Source organism: Chiroxiphia lanceolata, chromosome 2 (assembly GCF_009829145.1).
Source record: "Chiroxiphia lanceolata isolate bChiLan1 chromosome 2, bChiLan1.pri, whole genome shotgun sequence".
NCBI classification, from domain to species: Eukaryota; Metazoa; Chordata; class Aves; order Passeriformes; family Pipridae; genus Chiroxiphia; species Chiroxiphia lanceolata.
Window position 1 is genome coordinate 51564990 of NC_045638.1, and position 17772 is coordinate 51582761.

Below are 17772 nucleotides of genomic sequence, written 5' to 3' on the forward strand. Positions count from 1 at the left end.
ACATTCTTCAAATAAGACTGGGTAATTTAAATTAATTACATGGTTTTTTAAAGTAAAAATGCCTGTATCTTGGATCTTGCAAAAAGGTGATCTGAAAGTAAAATAAAATTTGACTAGTTAAGAAATACTGCAAATATGGAAATGGACCTTGAATTCCCAGACAGTTAAGTGAGATCATTCTTAGAAAAGCAAAAGAATGACAAACAATCCCAGCTACATGCCATATTACTGAAATAATAGTTCAAGGTGATTGAAGTTATGCATAAACATGGCATTGTAAAGTCAAGCCTACAGCTCCTCTAATAACTTAATATTTTTTCTGCAATTAAAACTGTGGCTAGAAAGCTTAAGGGGATGGATAATTACTAGCAATTAACAGTCTGATTGTGTGAGATGCTGAGGTCTCTCTGCTGCTTAAGAAATTGCTTAGAGCTGTGGTTGCTTACCAGTTTGTAGGTCTAAATCCTTTAACACTTTAAGTTCCTTGAACACGATATCTGGAACTGAAGATCTGGCTGCTGTGGTGCTATCTACAGAAACAGCATACATTATCAAGGCATTGTCTTAAGAAACAAAACATCCTTTCTCTAATAAACAGAAAGAAAACACAGTTATCCATTTTATTTGGAAAAATAACCTTTACATGCAGTACTCCATTGACAAGCATATCAAATCCAAACTGTTCAGAGGCATTTACTCACATTTAGTTACCTGGATCTGTGTTTGGTCACTTCAATAATATACCCTAATTTAACAGATTTTGCATCTAATGTCTATTCAACAAAAAATAATGGCAGGTTATTAACAATTCAAAAAAGTCTGACTGGGTATGTGGTTGGTTTTCTTTGACCAACTGAGCATGCACTTGCAGCACATGCTGTGACAATTATTGCCCATAGTACTTTATGTACTTAAGATCTTCCAATATAGTGGTCCCTTTGAATTTTCCAGTTTGTTTCAAGAAGCTTGGCCAATGATAATGATAATAGTAAAAAAAAGGAAGTTTTAAAAAATTGTTGCCTCTCACCAGAGGCTTTGTCTGTCATGTCTCTGGCACAGATGCCGCATTTACACTTCTTTCCATTTGGGATAACCTGGAGAGAAACTGTTCTTTCACTAAGAACAGAGATGTATTTTCAAAGCTCTGTGGATAAGGGCTATGGAAAGTTGCTTTCTTCTTTGTCCCAAGGTTTCTCATTCCTATTTACTGAGCTATAAGGATTATACAATTTAGGCGAATTCCTAACTATATTGTGCAAAGAATTAGAGAAGGATGCTCTTGTTACCATTATAGTTTTAAACACTAGAAATTACATGAGAGGCGTGTCAGGTGTCACGGGCACAGGAATACTGTGCTCAATATGAGAGAAACTAGGAATTTTTAACTTAAAGGTGTGTGATATCTTACAACTGCAAAGAAACGAGAAGGGGACCAACTTCAAGAAGAAAAGTTATGTAACAAAAGGACTTTCCAATGAAACACTATTAATGAGATGGGGGGATAAAAAGTGTTAGGCAGATTAAACGATAAATGAATAAATGGATAAAGTTAATGGACAGCTAAAAGAGATTACTATGAAGAATCAATTCAGAGAGACATAAAAAGCTGAAGCGAGAAGAAAACATGAAAACTTTGGATTAACATCTGAATTTTATTTTGAAGGTAGTTAAAATATTAGTGGTAGAGTTTATATAGATTAATTTCATCTTATAAGGGATTTGTATAAAGAATTCAGTAATAAAAAGAAATGAGGTCAAAATAATCAGATCTCATACCATATTAAGGAAATGACCCAACTGAAGGAGAAATCAAACAGCTTTACATAACAGGCACAATGTTGACAATTGAAGAATTTCACATTAACTTTTCACATTTTAGAATTTCAGTTCTACCTGATAATTTGCAAAAATTGAAGTACAGCCTTAAAAGCTGAAAACGCAGCTCTGTAGCATCTTCAAGGCTTCTTGTTCTATTTGAATGATGTGAGAACATCAGTGGATCTGTGATTGCTTAAAAGAATTTCAGTCTCTTTGTGCAAAAGGGATCTAATAGTCTTGGAGATGGTGTTGGTAAGCAGCTGCAGCTATTCACTATGTTGCAGCCTCTCCCTTAGGCTGCTTCATTGGAGCCTGTTAACGATTATCCCATCTAAAACCATTGCAAAAGAACGTACGAGGGGGTTTTGCCACTGCTGTAGTGCGAGCCCAGCATTTAGTTCACTTCCCTGGTAGGTTAAATTGGTCTTTGCACTCAAGTGACTGAATTTCAGCTTCATGCTCTAGATGAATCGTCTAACCAACCGTCCCCAGAAGGGGTGAGTAGTCTTGTTGCCCTCTTCACCCCTGAGCAGTCACTCCCGCTTCCTTTGTGCCAACAGCGGTATCTCTATGAGTGCTGTCACTTAAATTAGAGGTGGCTCACAGAACTGAACTGGCAGAAAAAGAGCAGCTCACTGCAGGATTAAAGCAGAGCCAGGGCTGCTGCCAGAAACCAAATGGCTCTTTCTCCTAGGTGCACTGTTAAGAGGATTGCAGTGGCTCCTGAATTGTCATCCCGCAATGGTGGACACAAAATCTCAAGTACCATTCTCAGCTAAAGGTTTAATGCTAACTGTGCAGAGGGAGGGACAAGAAATTTTTTAGTTTTATGATCCAAAAAATTTGGCCATTATTCTTCTAGTTACCCTCGTTGTAAAATCTTCTGTACAACAATGCAGTTCAGATGTTAAAGTGTGTAAAAATAGCTCAGGGAAGCAATGCCAGTCTGGCTTTAACTTGTACCACTGTAGCACATATTGAAGCTGGTGTTCTGCCTACATAAGACTTTTTGCATTAGCGCTCCTGTCCCAAGGGACATTGTAGGATGTCCCTTAAGGCTTGGAGGATGCCATGAGAGGATATGTATTTGAGGTCTTGCCAAACCAGAATATTTAAACTGAAAACTACAACCGATAAACCAAAATTAGATGGTTAAACTGGAAAAATATGAAGAGCAAAACAGTTTGCTCAGAAAATGAGCCGAGTGGTTTATACTACTATGAAAATAACGCTAATGCGACAGTTTGTGTGTCAGTTCAGACCGCTGTGGGCTGTGACCTGAGTGCTACGTGACCCCTCTCTGCCCTAATAATTATGCAGCCTCAAATTACACCGACCAGCTCTTCAGCTCAAGCTACAGACTTTTTATCTCGAGGCAGTTAAAACGGGACCCATAGTAACGTTTTACTGCGAGTCATCCCCGCTGTCGCTACAACTGGCAATTACCAAAGGGATACGGATGATGTATGACTGGCAGAGCTTTGTCCAACTACTTTCTCAGGTAGAGGAGGCCAGTTACTAACATCTGCAGTAGGTGGCGGATTTGTCGTTGACAAGAGATGTTATCGCGATAGCGATGGCGAAACCCCCACAACTAAAACTCAAGCAGGAAAAACAAGCCTAGAAAAAAAAAAAATAAAATCAGTCTTAAACGAAACTCTGACTCGGCAGTGGCTCGGCAGGAGACGCTGCTGTAGCACGGCCGCGACAAGGCCAGTTCTCCCCGCACAGGGGAGAAGCCAGAGGAGAAGCGGCGGTGGGAGCGGAGCGCCCCGGGTGGGGGTGCCCTGGGCCCCCGCTCCCTGCGCGGGAGCCTTCTCCCCAGCGCCCCTCCGGCCGGCCGGAATCAAAACTAACTCGGAAAAGCGCTTGGGAGCTTTTGCAAACGGGGCGGGGGACTGCCCCGCCGGCCTCCCCACCTCCTTTCCTCCCCCGCTTGGCGACCTTCCTCCCCTTGCGGACCTCCTCCTCTTCCTCCGCCTCCCTGCGCGGCCGGTCACACTGCAAGCCTCAGGGAGAGCCCAGCACCACCCGGCAGAACGGGGAGCAGAAGACATCCCACCTTCTGTTTTGCTTTGGGGCCCGGGTTGGCGGGGCTGCCCCTCCCCTCGGCCGGGGAGGGTCGGGGCGCGGAGCCCACTCGGGGCGTAGCCCTTGCGCTCCTCCCCGGGGCGTTGAGGAGGAGGAGGCAGAGGTTCTTCGGCCGTCCTTCCCCGCCCCGCGGGCTGACCCCGCGCGGGCAGGAGGAGGAGGCGGCGCGGCCGTGCCCGGCGGGATGCGCGCTTAGCGGCGGCCCCGGCCGAGCGCAGGCCCCGCCAGCTGCACCTGGTGCCTTGGGAAGCGGTCGCGGAGCGCCGCGTCCTCCGCCCAGGCACCCGCCATGGAGAAGCGAGGGGAGGGCGAGCCGCTCTCCCACCCCTTGGAGCCCGAGCCCGAGCCGCAGCCGGCGCCTCCGGGGGAGAAGCGCTTCAGGCTGTGGTACGTGGGCTCGTCATGCCTGGACAGGCGGACCACGCTGCCCATGCTGCCCTGGCTGGTGGCCGAGATCCGCCGGCGCGGGCAGCGGCAGGAGCCCGGCGGCGCCCCGGGCAGCGCGGTGCCGGCCCGCGAGGTGCTGCTGCTGCTGGGCTCGCCCACGCTGCGCTGCGTGCCCGCCGGCCCCGCCAGCCCCGGCCCCGCCGCCGGCCCCGGCCGCCCCGCCAGCCCCGCGCCCGCCGTCTTCATCTTCGAGCACAAGGCGCAGCACATCGCCCGCTTCATCCACAACAGCCACGACCTCACCTACTTCGCCTACCTGATCAAGGCGCAGCCCGACAACCCCGACTCCCCCATGGCCTGCCACGTCTTCCGGGCCACTGACCCCAACCAGGCGAGTGGCGGCGGGCGTAGGGGAAGGGGGCACTGCCTGGGATCCCCCCTCTTGGCTTTTCTCCCCCTCGCCGGGCGGGACCTCGGTCGCTGCACTCCGCAGCCGCGGAGCGTGTCGGTGTGCTGGGGCGGGGCAGGGTGGCGCTTGCGGGGCGCTGCGGGACCGTAACGCCCCGCACACCCACCCGCGGCGTGGGGGGAGCCCGCCCGGGGCCGGCCGTGCCCGCTGGGCTCGTCCCGCGGCTGCCTCTGCAGCTCAGGCGGCTGCAGCGCCCTCGGGAAAAAGGGGTGTGCGTGGGGCGGGCGCACAGTCCCGCGTGGCCGCGGGGTGCTGTGCCACTTCTGCCCCGAGCGCATGGAGCACCCCCTGCTAGGCCGAGGATACCCACTCTGCGAAACGCGGTGCGGCGGAAGATGGAGCCCCCTTTCGTTCTCCTCCGTTCCTCCTCCATGGGGAGGCGTCGCATCTCAATGGCAACAGCACAATTTGCTCTGGGAGCAAAACGCAGAATTTGTGTTAAACCGTCCCTGTAGTGGCGTAAGCGTCGGGCGGGAATTGAGTAGTGAAGATGGTGCTTTTCTGCAGACCCTGGTGGTGTAGAAACCATCGTTCGTTACCAGTGGGTTCTGTTGTCCCGGGTCACACTAAGGACACCTGCCTGTGCTCAGGCACACGCAGTAATGCTACAAACAACTCTTGGTTTGGGTGGGGACATTGTTGATAACGTGCCAACTGGAAAAAAGTCCTAACAGTAAGACTGTATTTTCCTGACTATCTGACAGGCATTGGCTCGCATGTCAAATGTGCAGCAGACTTCTTTCTGCTCCCTGTTTAGGGTATGTGAGCAATGGTGGTTTGACAAGTAGGTTTGACAATTGATTTTGCAAAATGACAGCAGGAGAAAGGCCTTTCAATAACAGTTCTTTGGTTAAGTTAGGACACCTCCTCAGTTTTCACAAACTGGAGGAAAGACACATGCAATTAGAAGTGCTGGGATTTACTGAAACCGCTTAGCTGACTTACTAGATCTACTGAACAGTTGCTCAGATTTCTTTTGTTTGTTTTTTTAAGTGAAGAGGGTAGAAAGCATTAAGAAAACTACAGAAGAGTTGTCGGTATATTAATTTTTATTTGAGCCCAGCGTACTTCCAGAGACTATAACGTGGGAGGGATTTCGGTTGCATGCATAGCTGTGGCCTAAGCCATCATTAATGATGGGACAGGCGGTATCCCAAGTGGAGGTAATTACGCTTAGCTTGCTAGCAACTGCTACAGCTGTAGTGCTCTGCCAGGAGAGAGCACGCAGAAGAAGCGTGAAGTGGAGGGGATCATATCTGGCAAGAGAGGAGCCAAAATGTCTTTTTAGGAGACTGACCATATGGACTGAGATTCCTGCTGTTAGCAGAAGATACTGAAATTTATTTTTGGGGTAGGTCTGTGCTGGTACCGTGAGATTGTTTTACAAAGTTTAGTGGATCCCTAGTACTCTAGTGAACATGCAAATTAGTATGTATGTGTATATTTGGGAGGCTGTTTCTGACTAAAGCTTTTATCCATATATCTTCTTTCCTCATGGAGGAAAATGTCCTTATGTGCATTGAATTAAATCAAACACATTCTGTATCTTTTGATTCCAACTGATATGTAGGTAAAGTCTTTTACTGAAGGAAGTTACTAGTGTGAACAAGTTCCCCTTCCTGTCTTGTTCTGACAATATAGTCTAAGTTTTACCTAGTCTAAGATTTTTTTTTTAACCTTGTTATCATTTAAAAAGAACATGTCCATCACATGACTGTTACTCAGCACATGATTTCAAACTACAGTGAGGGTAGTAAATGCACAGCCAGTGATGGGATTCACAAATGTCTGACTGACAGGCAAGTTTTTTTAAGATATCAAAAAGAAAAGAATTTTTTTCCCCTCCTGAGTTTTGTTACCAGTCATTGAGACTTGGTTGGCTAAGGCTGTCCAGGTCTCTAGCTAGTGGTCTGTACTTAAGCTTAGTCCTGAGTGGATGAAGTCAGGCTGCAGGTTACTAGCTCCGAAAATCTTCTGAAAGTCTTGCTTCTTATAAAATTGATGCTGTTCTTGCATGCTTTCAAGATCTTTAAGTACACACTACTGTTTCATAGTGGTTGTATGAGTCCCGTGTTGTCTACTAGATTAGAAAGTATTTTTCACAGGTGTTATTTTAAGACAACCTCATTTGCCATCTTAGGCAGTAGAGACTTTCAGCCAATGTAAGTTGGCACTGCTACTGAGAGAAATGATCCTGTCCCCTTGAAACCTCGACCCCTTGTTCCTTCCTCTCGGCTTTGTCCTCATGGCAGCACAACTGTTTGTGCAGCTGCACAGCAAACAGGATCAGGGAATTGACTGGTGTTAAACTTGCTTTTCCCTCACCTTTTCTGGATTATTTCCAAACTACTTTCCTCATTTGCTTTACTATGCAACCTTAATACCATTTACGTCAAGACAAGTGGGTTGGAGGCACACGTTATCAGTGAGTAGCCAAGAAGGGGAAGGGTCAGAGTCAGACAGCCTTTCCAGAAGTGCTAGAGAAGTTTCTTTTTAGAAAAGTTGTGAATACTCCATCCCTGGAATTGTTCAAGGCGAGGTTGAATGGGGCTTTGAGCAACCTGGTCTAATGGAAGGTGTCCCTGCCTGTGGCAGGGCAGGTGGAATTAGCTGGTCTTTAAGGTCCCTTGCAAGCCAAACCATTCTATGATTCTGTAAAGTTATACTGACTTAAAATTAGCCAGAGATGACTGCAAAGCCATGGTGTTTACCCATTTTGGCAGTATTAAGTTTAGCAGCATGCTAAGTCACTCTGCAGTGAAGGAAGAGTGCAGGAGATGTTACGTGGTCTGAGTTAGAAGACAGCCATAATTTTTAATGGTGGGTGTAAATTATGAAAGTGAGAGGTTAATGATTGACTTCCAAGAAATTAATGCTACCATGATAATTCTGAAAACACAGTGTAGGTGAGAACGAAAGTTTTGGCTTCAAGCCTGTTTCTTTGTCCACCAGCTGTATTATGACCACAAAAAGGGTTGTTATTCTTTAGAAAAAAGCAATACTTCTTGCCATTCCCTGCAAATTTCTTTACCAGATGAGCAATAAAAAGCCAATGCAATATGTGCTCTGATGACATCAGGTGGGAAGATGACATCTTTTAATGTTATTTGCTGTGATTGAAGAAAAATGTGAGAGTAAGGTAGTATGAAACACGTTCTAATTTTATTTGAAAGCCTACAAATTTTAGGTAGAGCTGAAAAGTATGTGGGTCAACTCCTGTTCTGGAGTAGTACTTTGGCAGTGTTTCAAACCCAAAGCTCAGCTTGGCAGCATGGGAGTGGATGCTAAGATGCTTTTACTGGGGGGGTGTGGGTGTATGTGTGTGTGTGTCTTGCTGTTTAATAACAAGGGGAAACATCTGAAGCCATCTGACTGGTGGAGATGGGAAAAGAAATTTTTCCCTTCTTTTTTGTCTCCACAGAATTATTAGTGTTTGCTGCTTCTTGTAACTTTTCAAAGCAGTAGCCAGCTGAAGTGGGTAAGAGTAGTTGTCTGTTTAGTACTGCCTAGTAGCTTCTGAATAGCAGCCAGAGCTTTGTTAGTTTTGTACTGATGTCATTTGAGAATTATCTAGGATGCACAGAGTCTGTCTGTAGACATCAGATGACAGTATTGTCACATTTTATATTTGACAGATTTTCTTTACAATCCTGGGAACAGATTTACTTTTTTTTTTTTAAACGAAAAGTTAGAGTTTATAAATATGGCAAGCATACCTTTCTTGCAGCCACCAAGAAAGCCTGTTCGTTTAGTGTTTTCAAGCTCAACTTCAACACATTTTTATCCTGGCATACTGATTTTATGTTGTAAACTGGATTTTAATTGTGTGGAACAAATCGACGCAGTTTGACAATTGCCTTGATTCCCTGTTTCTGGAGGAAAGGCTTATGGTATCTCTTTCTGGACTTTTTTTTTTAATTATTACGCTCATCTAGGTTGTGTGTTTTCTTGAAACGTTAATAAGCCTGTTTGGAGGGATTTTTTTTTTTTAACCTGAACTGGCATCCTAAATCAAGTTATACTGTAATTGATTCTTATTAGTGAAGATAGTTGTTTCCTCCAGTTAAGTAAGAACTTAGTGGTTGTATTTTGTTTTTCTTTTAGAAAACCTATAAGCAGTGATCAAAGTATGTTGTTACAGGGTTTTAAAACTAATCCAAGCTAGCCTTGAAAGAAAAATGTTCAGGTGCGCAGACCTCAGTAAGGTCTATGGGTGTAATATATAGCTGTGTCTTTGTGCTACACCCATGTGTTAGGGGTCTAGGCTTTCTCAAGGTGAAGCAGAAATAATGAAGCCTTTTGCTGACAATATAAAGCTGTGATAAGAACTGGAGAGATAGAAGGACAGAGACAAGAGCCTGCTTGTCAAACACACTTGTTTATTCCAGGAGTGTGTCTCTTGCTCGTTTGAAAATGTGTTTCAGTAAAGCAAGGCCATAAGACAGTTTGTTCTGAAAAACAAGACATCAGTACAAAGTCTAGTAAAAGGAGGCTTTTATGCTGTAATAATACCATGTTACATAAAGTTTCTTATTGAAGAATCTAAATTAGAAATGTTTGAAGAAGGAAGTTTGCCAAGTTTACGTTCATGTTTCTGTTGTCCTTTGATTTTTATGGGGCATAGGAGCACGAGCTCCATGACAATAAAGTCTTGGTTATAGGAAGTGCATATGTACAGCATTGTTGCCATTCATATGAAAGTGTTGCACTGGTTGAGTTGTCTGACGAGATGTGCTTTGAATAGGTATAACAGACATGACAAAAAAGATGAGCTCTAGGTTTTGAAGGATTCTGCAGGAAATGGGAGAGATGACGTTTGATTGCTAGATAGATGAGCACAAGCACAGTTTGATCCCAGAGGAAAGAAGCAACACTGTTTTCCATGAGCAAGATAGGTTGTCCCAGTTTTATCAAGAAAACAAGTCTTGGAGAGACAAAAAAAAAAATGTTCTGTGAGTTCTTGTGAATCAGGATTTCATTCATGGGGTGAGAAACTGAAAAGCAATGACTCAGAACAAAGCATGGATGGTAAAGGCTTGCAATGAATGCAGAATTGTTTGGTGAGCAGCCTTATTGTCTCCAGCTTACATGGGCTATACAGCCTCTGATGAAGTCTTGCACTCCCTTTTTTGGGAACTGAAAGTTGAGAGCTGCAGGTTTCATTTTTGTTTTCCTTAATGATAGATTTGGCACTTTTTTCCTTTTTTCTTTTTTCTTTTTTTTTTTTTTTGCATATGAGAGCACTTTTCATTTTAGGTTTGTGAAGCTCTCTTTAAATTCCAGTTTTGAACATCTTGTCCATATTAATTTTCTCCCATGTTCCAAACAGAAGAAGTAATAAAAACAGTGACATTGTTAGTTGTTTCTAAATGGTGAAACAGCCTTTTTATTCCTGATTAATGTTTAGGAGAGGAAAGGGAATGGTTTTAAATACTCTTAGCTGTTATGTTTGTAGAAATAACTGATGAATTTTTCCCTTTGCATTTCATGAAAACCATCCCATTATTTGAGGAGTAGAAGCAATGTCTCAGAGGATTGTGTTTTCAGAAAGGCAAAATGAAACCTTGAACAGTAAATATACGTAATGATGTAAGCTCACTGAGAGTGTCTGTAGGTAAGCAGTGTACCAGATAATAAGGCTGTCTTAGTTAAAGAAAGGAGCTTGTATGCATCTGAGAATACCAAATCAAGGCTTCTTCTGATTATCTGTTTCTACATTTCTTTTTTTCCTGTCTTTCAAATGTAGAGGTAGTTCCTTGTAAAAATAAGTAAATAGAAAACTGACTTCAAAAAGGTTTGGCTAGCTTATATATGTCTTGGCAACAGGGAGAGTCTGATTTTTAGGGATGATAAAAAACTCGGACCAAAGTGCTTGAAGGTGGTTATTTATAAAAGTGAACACTATAAAAGATTCAATTTCTAAACAGCCATCACAAAATAGTGGTGTCTGTGACTCACTCCTCTCAATCTCTGCTGTTTGCTTGAGTCTGGTACAGCGTTTGATGTGCATCTTTCCTTGCATCTCTTCCATCCATCTTCCCCATTTGCTGAGAACTCTGCGAATGTGATGAGTTTCTCTGAGGTAAAGTGGTGAATACTGTGATAAATTTTGGGGACAGATCTTGGAGATTGCTGTCTAGTCTGTAGGTCATGCAGACTTTCATCAGCTTTGGCATGGTCCCCTCATGGTACCAGCTGTCCTCTGCCACCTGGTTCTGTTTTCTTTGTGGTTTCAGATACTATTTCAAGTACAGAGACAAGAATAAAAAGGAAGAGTTTATTTCCAATGTGGCTTTTGTAATTTGCCCCATATGTGAACTGTGGCATCTTCTACCTTTATGTTCTGTGCTGTTCTGAGGTACCTTCAGAGGCCACAAGGAGATGACTGGGTAAAAAGACCTACTTATATAGGTCATTAAATAACGTGTTGTTTCAGGGCTGCTGGAAAGCAAACTTAAGCCAACAAAGTGAAGTGACTTAATTTATAAACTTTCCTGTTCTGTATAGACTGTAATATATTATCTATCACCTTATGTTCTGATACAAATAGGTACACCAAGACCATATGCAGTTACATGGGTTCCAAAATAAAGTAGAGCATTGCTAATGGAAGATAGCCTATGATCATTTTACACATAACCATATTGCCCCTGAAGAGGTCAAACTATAAGAAGACAGTACTGAATGTCACAGGGCAGGATGAAAATGTGGAAGTGATGACCCCCTGGGATGTGTGAACTTCCTATTTTGTGGTTTGTTTTGAGTACCACAGAACATGCTTCAGTGTTGGATATGCATGTTTTCATCCATGAACATGTTGGGGTTTTTTTATTCCTGTTCAGGTGTATTAATCAGGTGACAACTGGTACATCAGTGAGGTGGGCAAATAAACTTTCTTGATGATCTTGTAGATCTGAAAGTACTCTGGTAATTCAGTGTTCAGAGATAAACCTGTTTGTCCTGTATAGGATTAGTTCTGGTAGTATATTTAAGACTACAGAGAAAAGGACATGAGAACCCCACCAATCAAACAAAACTAGGTGCATTTGACTCAAAGGGCTCGTAGTAGCCCATATTAGAGTCTGAAGTTTTAGATATTTATAAAAGTTAACTATATATCTTGAAAAATTCAGCTAGTCTTCATTCTGAACAGTCATGCTCTACCAGCACAAAACCTACCATCGTCTGAAGCTCTCTCCCTTCCTTGCCTCTGCCTCTGTAGCAGCCACCCTGCTTGAAATGAACAGCACTGTGCCCTGCTGTTTGAGGCAAAGCCTGCTTAAAGCCATCCCTCTTAAGTGAAATGGGCTGCTTAGCCCCTCCTGCCCCCTCTTCCTGCTGCAGGGAATTAGGATTTAGAGTGAGAAGTTAATTAGTTGGTCCTCTTCTGAAGAGGATGATACTGCCAGGATTTCTGCTACTCCTCTACCAGAATCTCTCTGGGGAAAAAAAAAAAAAAGGAAAACCACGGCAGCAGCTAGAGCTCTAGGTATAATTTTACCTTTCCAAGCTGAAATTTTGTGTCTTGGCTACAGCTGCAGCGCTTAAACATGGCTTTTCTGTCCTTCTGTGTGATTTTAGTTATTTAAGTCACTTAAACAAAAACGTGCAACATGTACTTGAAAGGCTGTTGTAACATGAAGGCTGTTCAGTCTTGTTAGATGGCATATGGTAAATCCATGTATTAAATTTTATTTTCTAAAAAAGATGTAATAAACTAATAAGTTACCTAGATGCATTATAACTCCTTTCAGTTTGGGTCATTTGTAAGAGATGCAAAATATTTCAGTCAAACCAGTGCAAAAAAGAAAAAATTACTTTTAATGGGCTCCTAATGCTAATCAAACTCTACTTGGTGCTTAGAGGAATTGTATCTACTAAACCGCATTTCCTGACTTTATAAATTGTAATAGGGAGTTGTCTTCATCTCTGCTCAAATCTGATTACTTTCTCATGGAACTCATAACTTCCTTTTTTCTAAATCATTTTATCTCTTTGGAATTAAGTAGGCTTTTAAAAATAATCTTTTCTGGAAATTTGGAATGTGGTAAGGTTTTTCTTGTTCTGCATCTCTGGAACAACTGAAGAAAGGTAGGATTCTACAGTATTGGACATGTGGCACTTTTCTGAAGGATTAAATTCATTTGCAATGCAAACATGAGAGAGAGCCTTGTTCAAAGCCAGTGTGAAAGACTTGTAGAAGCTGTTGGGTAAGATAAAACCAATACCATAGAAGTGTGGGTTTTTTCCAGTTCTACTATCCCTAGCTCTGTGGTTTTCCCCGTCCCATTACAGCTGACTTTAAAGTATATTTCAGTCATGAAGTTCATTTTTGTATGTTGATAAACCTTAACAAGCAGCTTGCTCTGTTAAAATGACTAGGGTTATGTTTTACTTCATTACTCTTCTTGGCAGGAACATGTAGATCTGCACAGTGCTGTTTAGAGATCCTTGATGCGTGGAAAAACATATTATGGGAAGTCAGAATATTATCCTCCAGGGCATAGTAAAGACAGCTTTCCAGAGCGTTCTCAATTTTGTTTTTCTTAGCAAGATTAATATTTATTTATTTATTAGAATGCTGATGTTAAATATATTTTGTGTACTGTGTGACGCAGATATGGGTTTCCTGTTATGTTAATTAAAAAAAAAAAAAAAAAAGACTAAAAACAGCCATGTCCCAGAAACTTCGGGAATAGTCAGTGGTCTGTGGGTTCTTGAGTATTTCTGAAATAGAGTAAATATTCAGTAACAGAGCAATGAAAGACTAGGACATGCAATGCTAACTTGCTGAAGTATATTTTTATGTGCCGTCTCATAGTTTGTTTCCTGCTTTGGCTTGATTATTCCTAACAACTTCATCTCAAGTTACCGTAGGATTTCTAAATAAAAATAGAGTAGGGTAGTATATATTTAACAGTGCTGTATTTGCCAGCGAGGAACCAGTTGCTTTCTTTAGGGACTGCTTGGCTAGAAGGGCAGAAACAAAGCATCACACCTCCTTCAACTAAACTCTCTGCTGAAAGCTGATGTATGACCTTCAGGTGCCATACATATGCAAAGGTCTGCAATTCCTGTCTGCCTCAGCTCTGCCATAGAGTGCAAAATTATAGCTTTGGTAGTCTGATGTGAAAAAATTCATTCCTGCTTGTGTGCAAATTAGGAGGGATCGTGTGTATGACCTCCTTGGCAGTGAAAATAAATAGTAGACTGCCCTCAGTGTCAAGGTACTTCTGTGGCAATCTAAGCAGTTGGGATACAACTTGCCAAACAAGCTACTGTAACTATACTTTGCAAAAACAACAAAACAAGAACATAATTTAAGATACTGAAATACTGCTCTGATGTGCAAATCACATAACTTTAGGAGAGCTTTTTATGGAAAATACTGCTCTTCCTGTAACATTTGGTTTCGGCAGCACACAAGACTTGTTTTTTATGGAGAAAGATTTCAAATAAGTATCCCTTTTGTAGAAAATACTTCTGGTCTGGCTTTATGGTCATACTCAATAAGAGTCCCTTAATTTTCTGTGCAGCAGGACTGCAAGCTTGAGCAGTACAAAAAGAAATTTGTGAAGAGGATACACTTTTTTTGTAAATCAATGACATTATAAATAGAGGCAAGATGTTGGCTCTTCTTCAGCAGCACTTTTTTGGGTGAACCTTACCAAAAGAGAAAATCAAGTGAGCCTTTCAGTAGGAGCAGCACATCATACTTTTATCTAAATTATTCATGAAGGAACACACCCAGATTATCCATGGCATATGTGTACATATATTCAGATTTAGCCTTAAGGAAATTTGCTGACCTAAACGTGCGAGCAGAGTTGGGAGCAAGGCAACATGATTAAAGGCAGCTCAGAAGGAGTGGGTTTACATCTTGGCACCGTGCCTTGGATTCCCTGTCTGCTTCATGCTAGGGAGAACTAAAAATAATATCTGCAGTTTAGTGGAATAGTGTGAAGTTTATAAAATGAATACATTTCCTCCATAGCAATCTTCTGTCTGCAAAAATCACCACAGAGAAAAGTGATATTAAAAAAAATTATATGGAGCTATCGATCCATCTCTATGAATGCTGTGAGTGTTTTGGGGGAATTTCTTTCTCTTTGTGCAGTAAGCCTGTTGTCTTTAAAATATACAGTATCACAGTTGGGAGTAAGAAACGTGGAGATTGGTCCAGACTGCTAAATTGATGAGCGCTGTGATTCTTTATGTAACCAAGTACTTTTTTTTCTATATGGTCACCCACTGTTCTGCACTTCCCCCGTTTTACTTAACGTCACAGTCTTACTAGTTGTTGTTTTACGGGAGTTTAAAAGGGAACTTTCTGTGTTTAGAGAAAATTACAAGTTAAAACTCATTTCCAACAGTACCATCAGTAGTAAGCTGAACAAAAGCTTGGGTGTGGTGCCATTTTGTTTCTTATCCGAGTCTAAATTTTTCAGATTTAACAACCTATTTGATATGCCTCTGCTCTGAGTTGTCACAAGACCACCATAAAAAGGTCAGATTTTGAGGAGGCAATTAATACTTGGATTTCTGCAGCACAATAAAGTGGATGCTTCAGGATTTTAAAATTCTTACTGTAGCTCTGTGGAGAGCTCAAAATACTCTGTGGAGTCCCCCGGGTTGCTGCTGACCTTGTAGAAACACAGCGCCCAACTCTGCTTGCCTATACAGCTGTATACGTAACAGCTAACACCCCATGAGCGTTTTACCAGTGTGTTTTTATTTTAACTCTGCTGTATATTCTAGCCTTTTTCTTAGCAATTTGAAGCATGGTTGCATCTTTATTATGGTTTTGAATGGGTTTACTGATTTCAAGTGGTAATAGGTAGGGTGTAAGTTTTAAATTTAGGCTCATCTGAGGTTATTTATAGATAGCTTAATCTCTATTTTTGTGTTATATCAGATGGAATGAAGAATATAAAGTATTTAAGTCTGTTACCTGTGTAAAATACAGAAAATACTCCCTTTCAGCCCTGTATTGGGCTAGTGTGTTAGGAATAAAGAGTAGCTTAATGGTGTCCTGTTACAGAGGTCAATTAATTCACTTGAGCATACGGCTGCCACGTGGGCTCCCCAGCCATATTACAAGGAACAGTGTACATGTATTGTAATGGATCACTGCTCCTGGAAGGGCTGTTGTTATGCACCCATAAGAGCCCTGCATGAAACTGTGCAGGGTGTGCTTCATGCTTTCACTCTGGATTTAATTGCTTTGGGTTGGTTTCAAAGCACTGTTCAGCGAACAACTTAAGGCTCTGTCTAGAGAGCCCTGCTCTGAAATAAGATCCAAGGCACACAAGTCATTCTGCCTGAATTGCAGTATTTTCCTATAGGATCACCAGCTGCTAGAAGATCGTACTGCTTTACTGCTCTGTTACAGCTTTAAGTGTCATCCTGGTATCAAAAATAGCCATCTCTTGCTATTACTGTGTCATAAAAGTAATACTCGTGAAGTTTTTTGTTTCTGCCTGTACTGTTCCTGTTAAAATGTCAAAATATCTTTCAGCACAGTTGAATAAGCAGGTGAATAAGGATGTGACAGGTTTCTGATTCAGATTCAGTGTTGGGTGCTATTGTCATTTGGAACCTTGTAGAAACCTAAGAAAACAGCAAATCTACATTCCAGAAAAAAATTTGTGTAGCTTTGTTGTATGCACCAGGTGTGTTCGCCACGGGAGCACGTTTCTTGAAGGAATATTCTCTCTAGTGGGTACCTGTGAATGGTTGCAATGTAATCAGGGTTGAGAACTGCGTGAAGAAGATAATGGGGAATCTGGTACAGAAATCAGAGCTGTACGCAGAATAGTAAAGAAGACACATCCCTATAAGATCCCTTACTGCTTGACAACTGATGCATTACTTATCAAATTTGTGGGCTTTTACAGTCTTTTTACTGTCTGTGTATAGAAAGCTACTGCTTATTGTTTTCTCACGTCATGCCTCTCGCTCTTCTGTTTTTCTCAGCTCCTTGAAATTGTCCCAGTTAGGATTACAATCTTTGCATTTTGCAAGAGTTGTTGGTACTGCATGCAGTACTGTTAACCATGAAGAGTCATGATTCTGACCATAGCGAAAAAAGATAATAATCCCTTTACTCCTACTGCTTCCCACAAGCCGACTGGCCCCAAAATAAAACTTTAAAGAATAAAAAACAATCATTCATTCTTTTGAGTGCTTGCTGTCAGGAGCTGAGCTTTTCAGATATAGCTGTCAGGATTATGAAAAATTTAACTTTATTCCTGTTCATATTGCTAGTTCCAAGTTTCACATTCTAGAAATATCATGAAGCCTAGCTCCTCTTCTCCTTTTTTTATCACTTGCCATTAACCTTTTTCTTTTTTTTTTCTTTTAAAGGTATGATCTGATAACAGCTCTTTATTTAACAGAAACTCGAACAGAAAATTTTATGTAAAAATAAGCATGCATTTTAATAACACTATTCTAATGTTTTTACTTGCTCAAAGTTCCTTTGCGTTTAAAGTTTAGTTTCACCTTCACACACTTCTTTTTAAAACACATGACCTGGCACAAGTTTATTTTTAAGTCATACTGCCAATGGCCGATGAGAAGTGAAAGTGGGTTTCCTTGGTGACCAAGGCAGTTGTATTGTGTTTCAGAAGGAAGGTATGAATAACAAAAAACCCCAAAACAAACAAAAAAACCCCAACTTCTACTATATAGGGAAAGGATGCTGTGCTGTATGGTAAAAGGTTGTAATATTACCAATGTATCTCCTGGAGCATCATATGAACAGCTGAGTTATTTGTAGCTGGTAGTGAAACAAATTGCTGCTGAAGGATGCTTGTTATTACGTGGCTGCTGCTACAGCTGGTAGATTGCCCGGTTAACAGCAAAGTAAACTTGAACCCGGCAAGAACTGCTGTGAAAAGTACACTCCAGATAAGCATACTTTAATCTCTGGAACATTTAATTGGTTCAACAGCGTTTTCGAGTGCCTCAGGTTTTCAAATGTGCAAACATATTCATGGCATTGA

General features: G+C 41.9%; 1 protein-coding gene across 4 annotated transcripts in view; it reads left to right on the forward strand.

Moving 5' to 3' along the window:
- Positions 1 to 4115: 4115 nt before the first annotated feature.
- TBC1D4 (TBC1 domain family member 4) overlaps positions 4116 to 17772 on the forward strand; it is a 100939-nt gene continuing 87282 nt past the window's right edge. For all 4 annotated transcript variants that reach the window (XM_032677608.1, XM_032677618.1, XM_032677625.1 and 1 more), the window contains exon 1: positions 4116 to 4687. In XM_032677608.1, the coding sequence (XP_032533499.1) occupies positions 4199 to 4687 (489 nt within the window). In that variant the 5' untranslated portion in view covers positions 4116 to 4198. The remainder of the gene's footprint in view (positions 4688 to 17772) is intronic.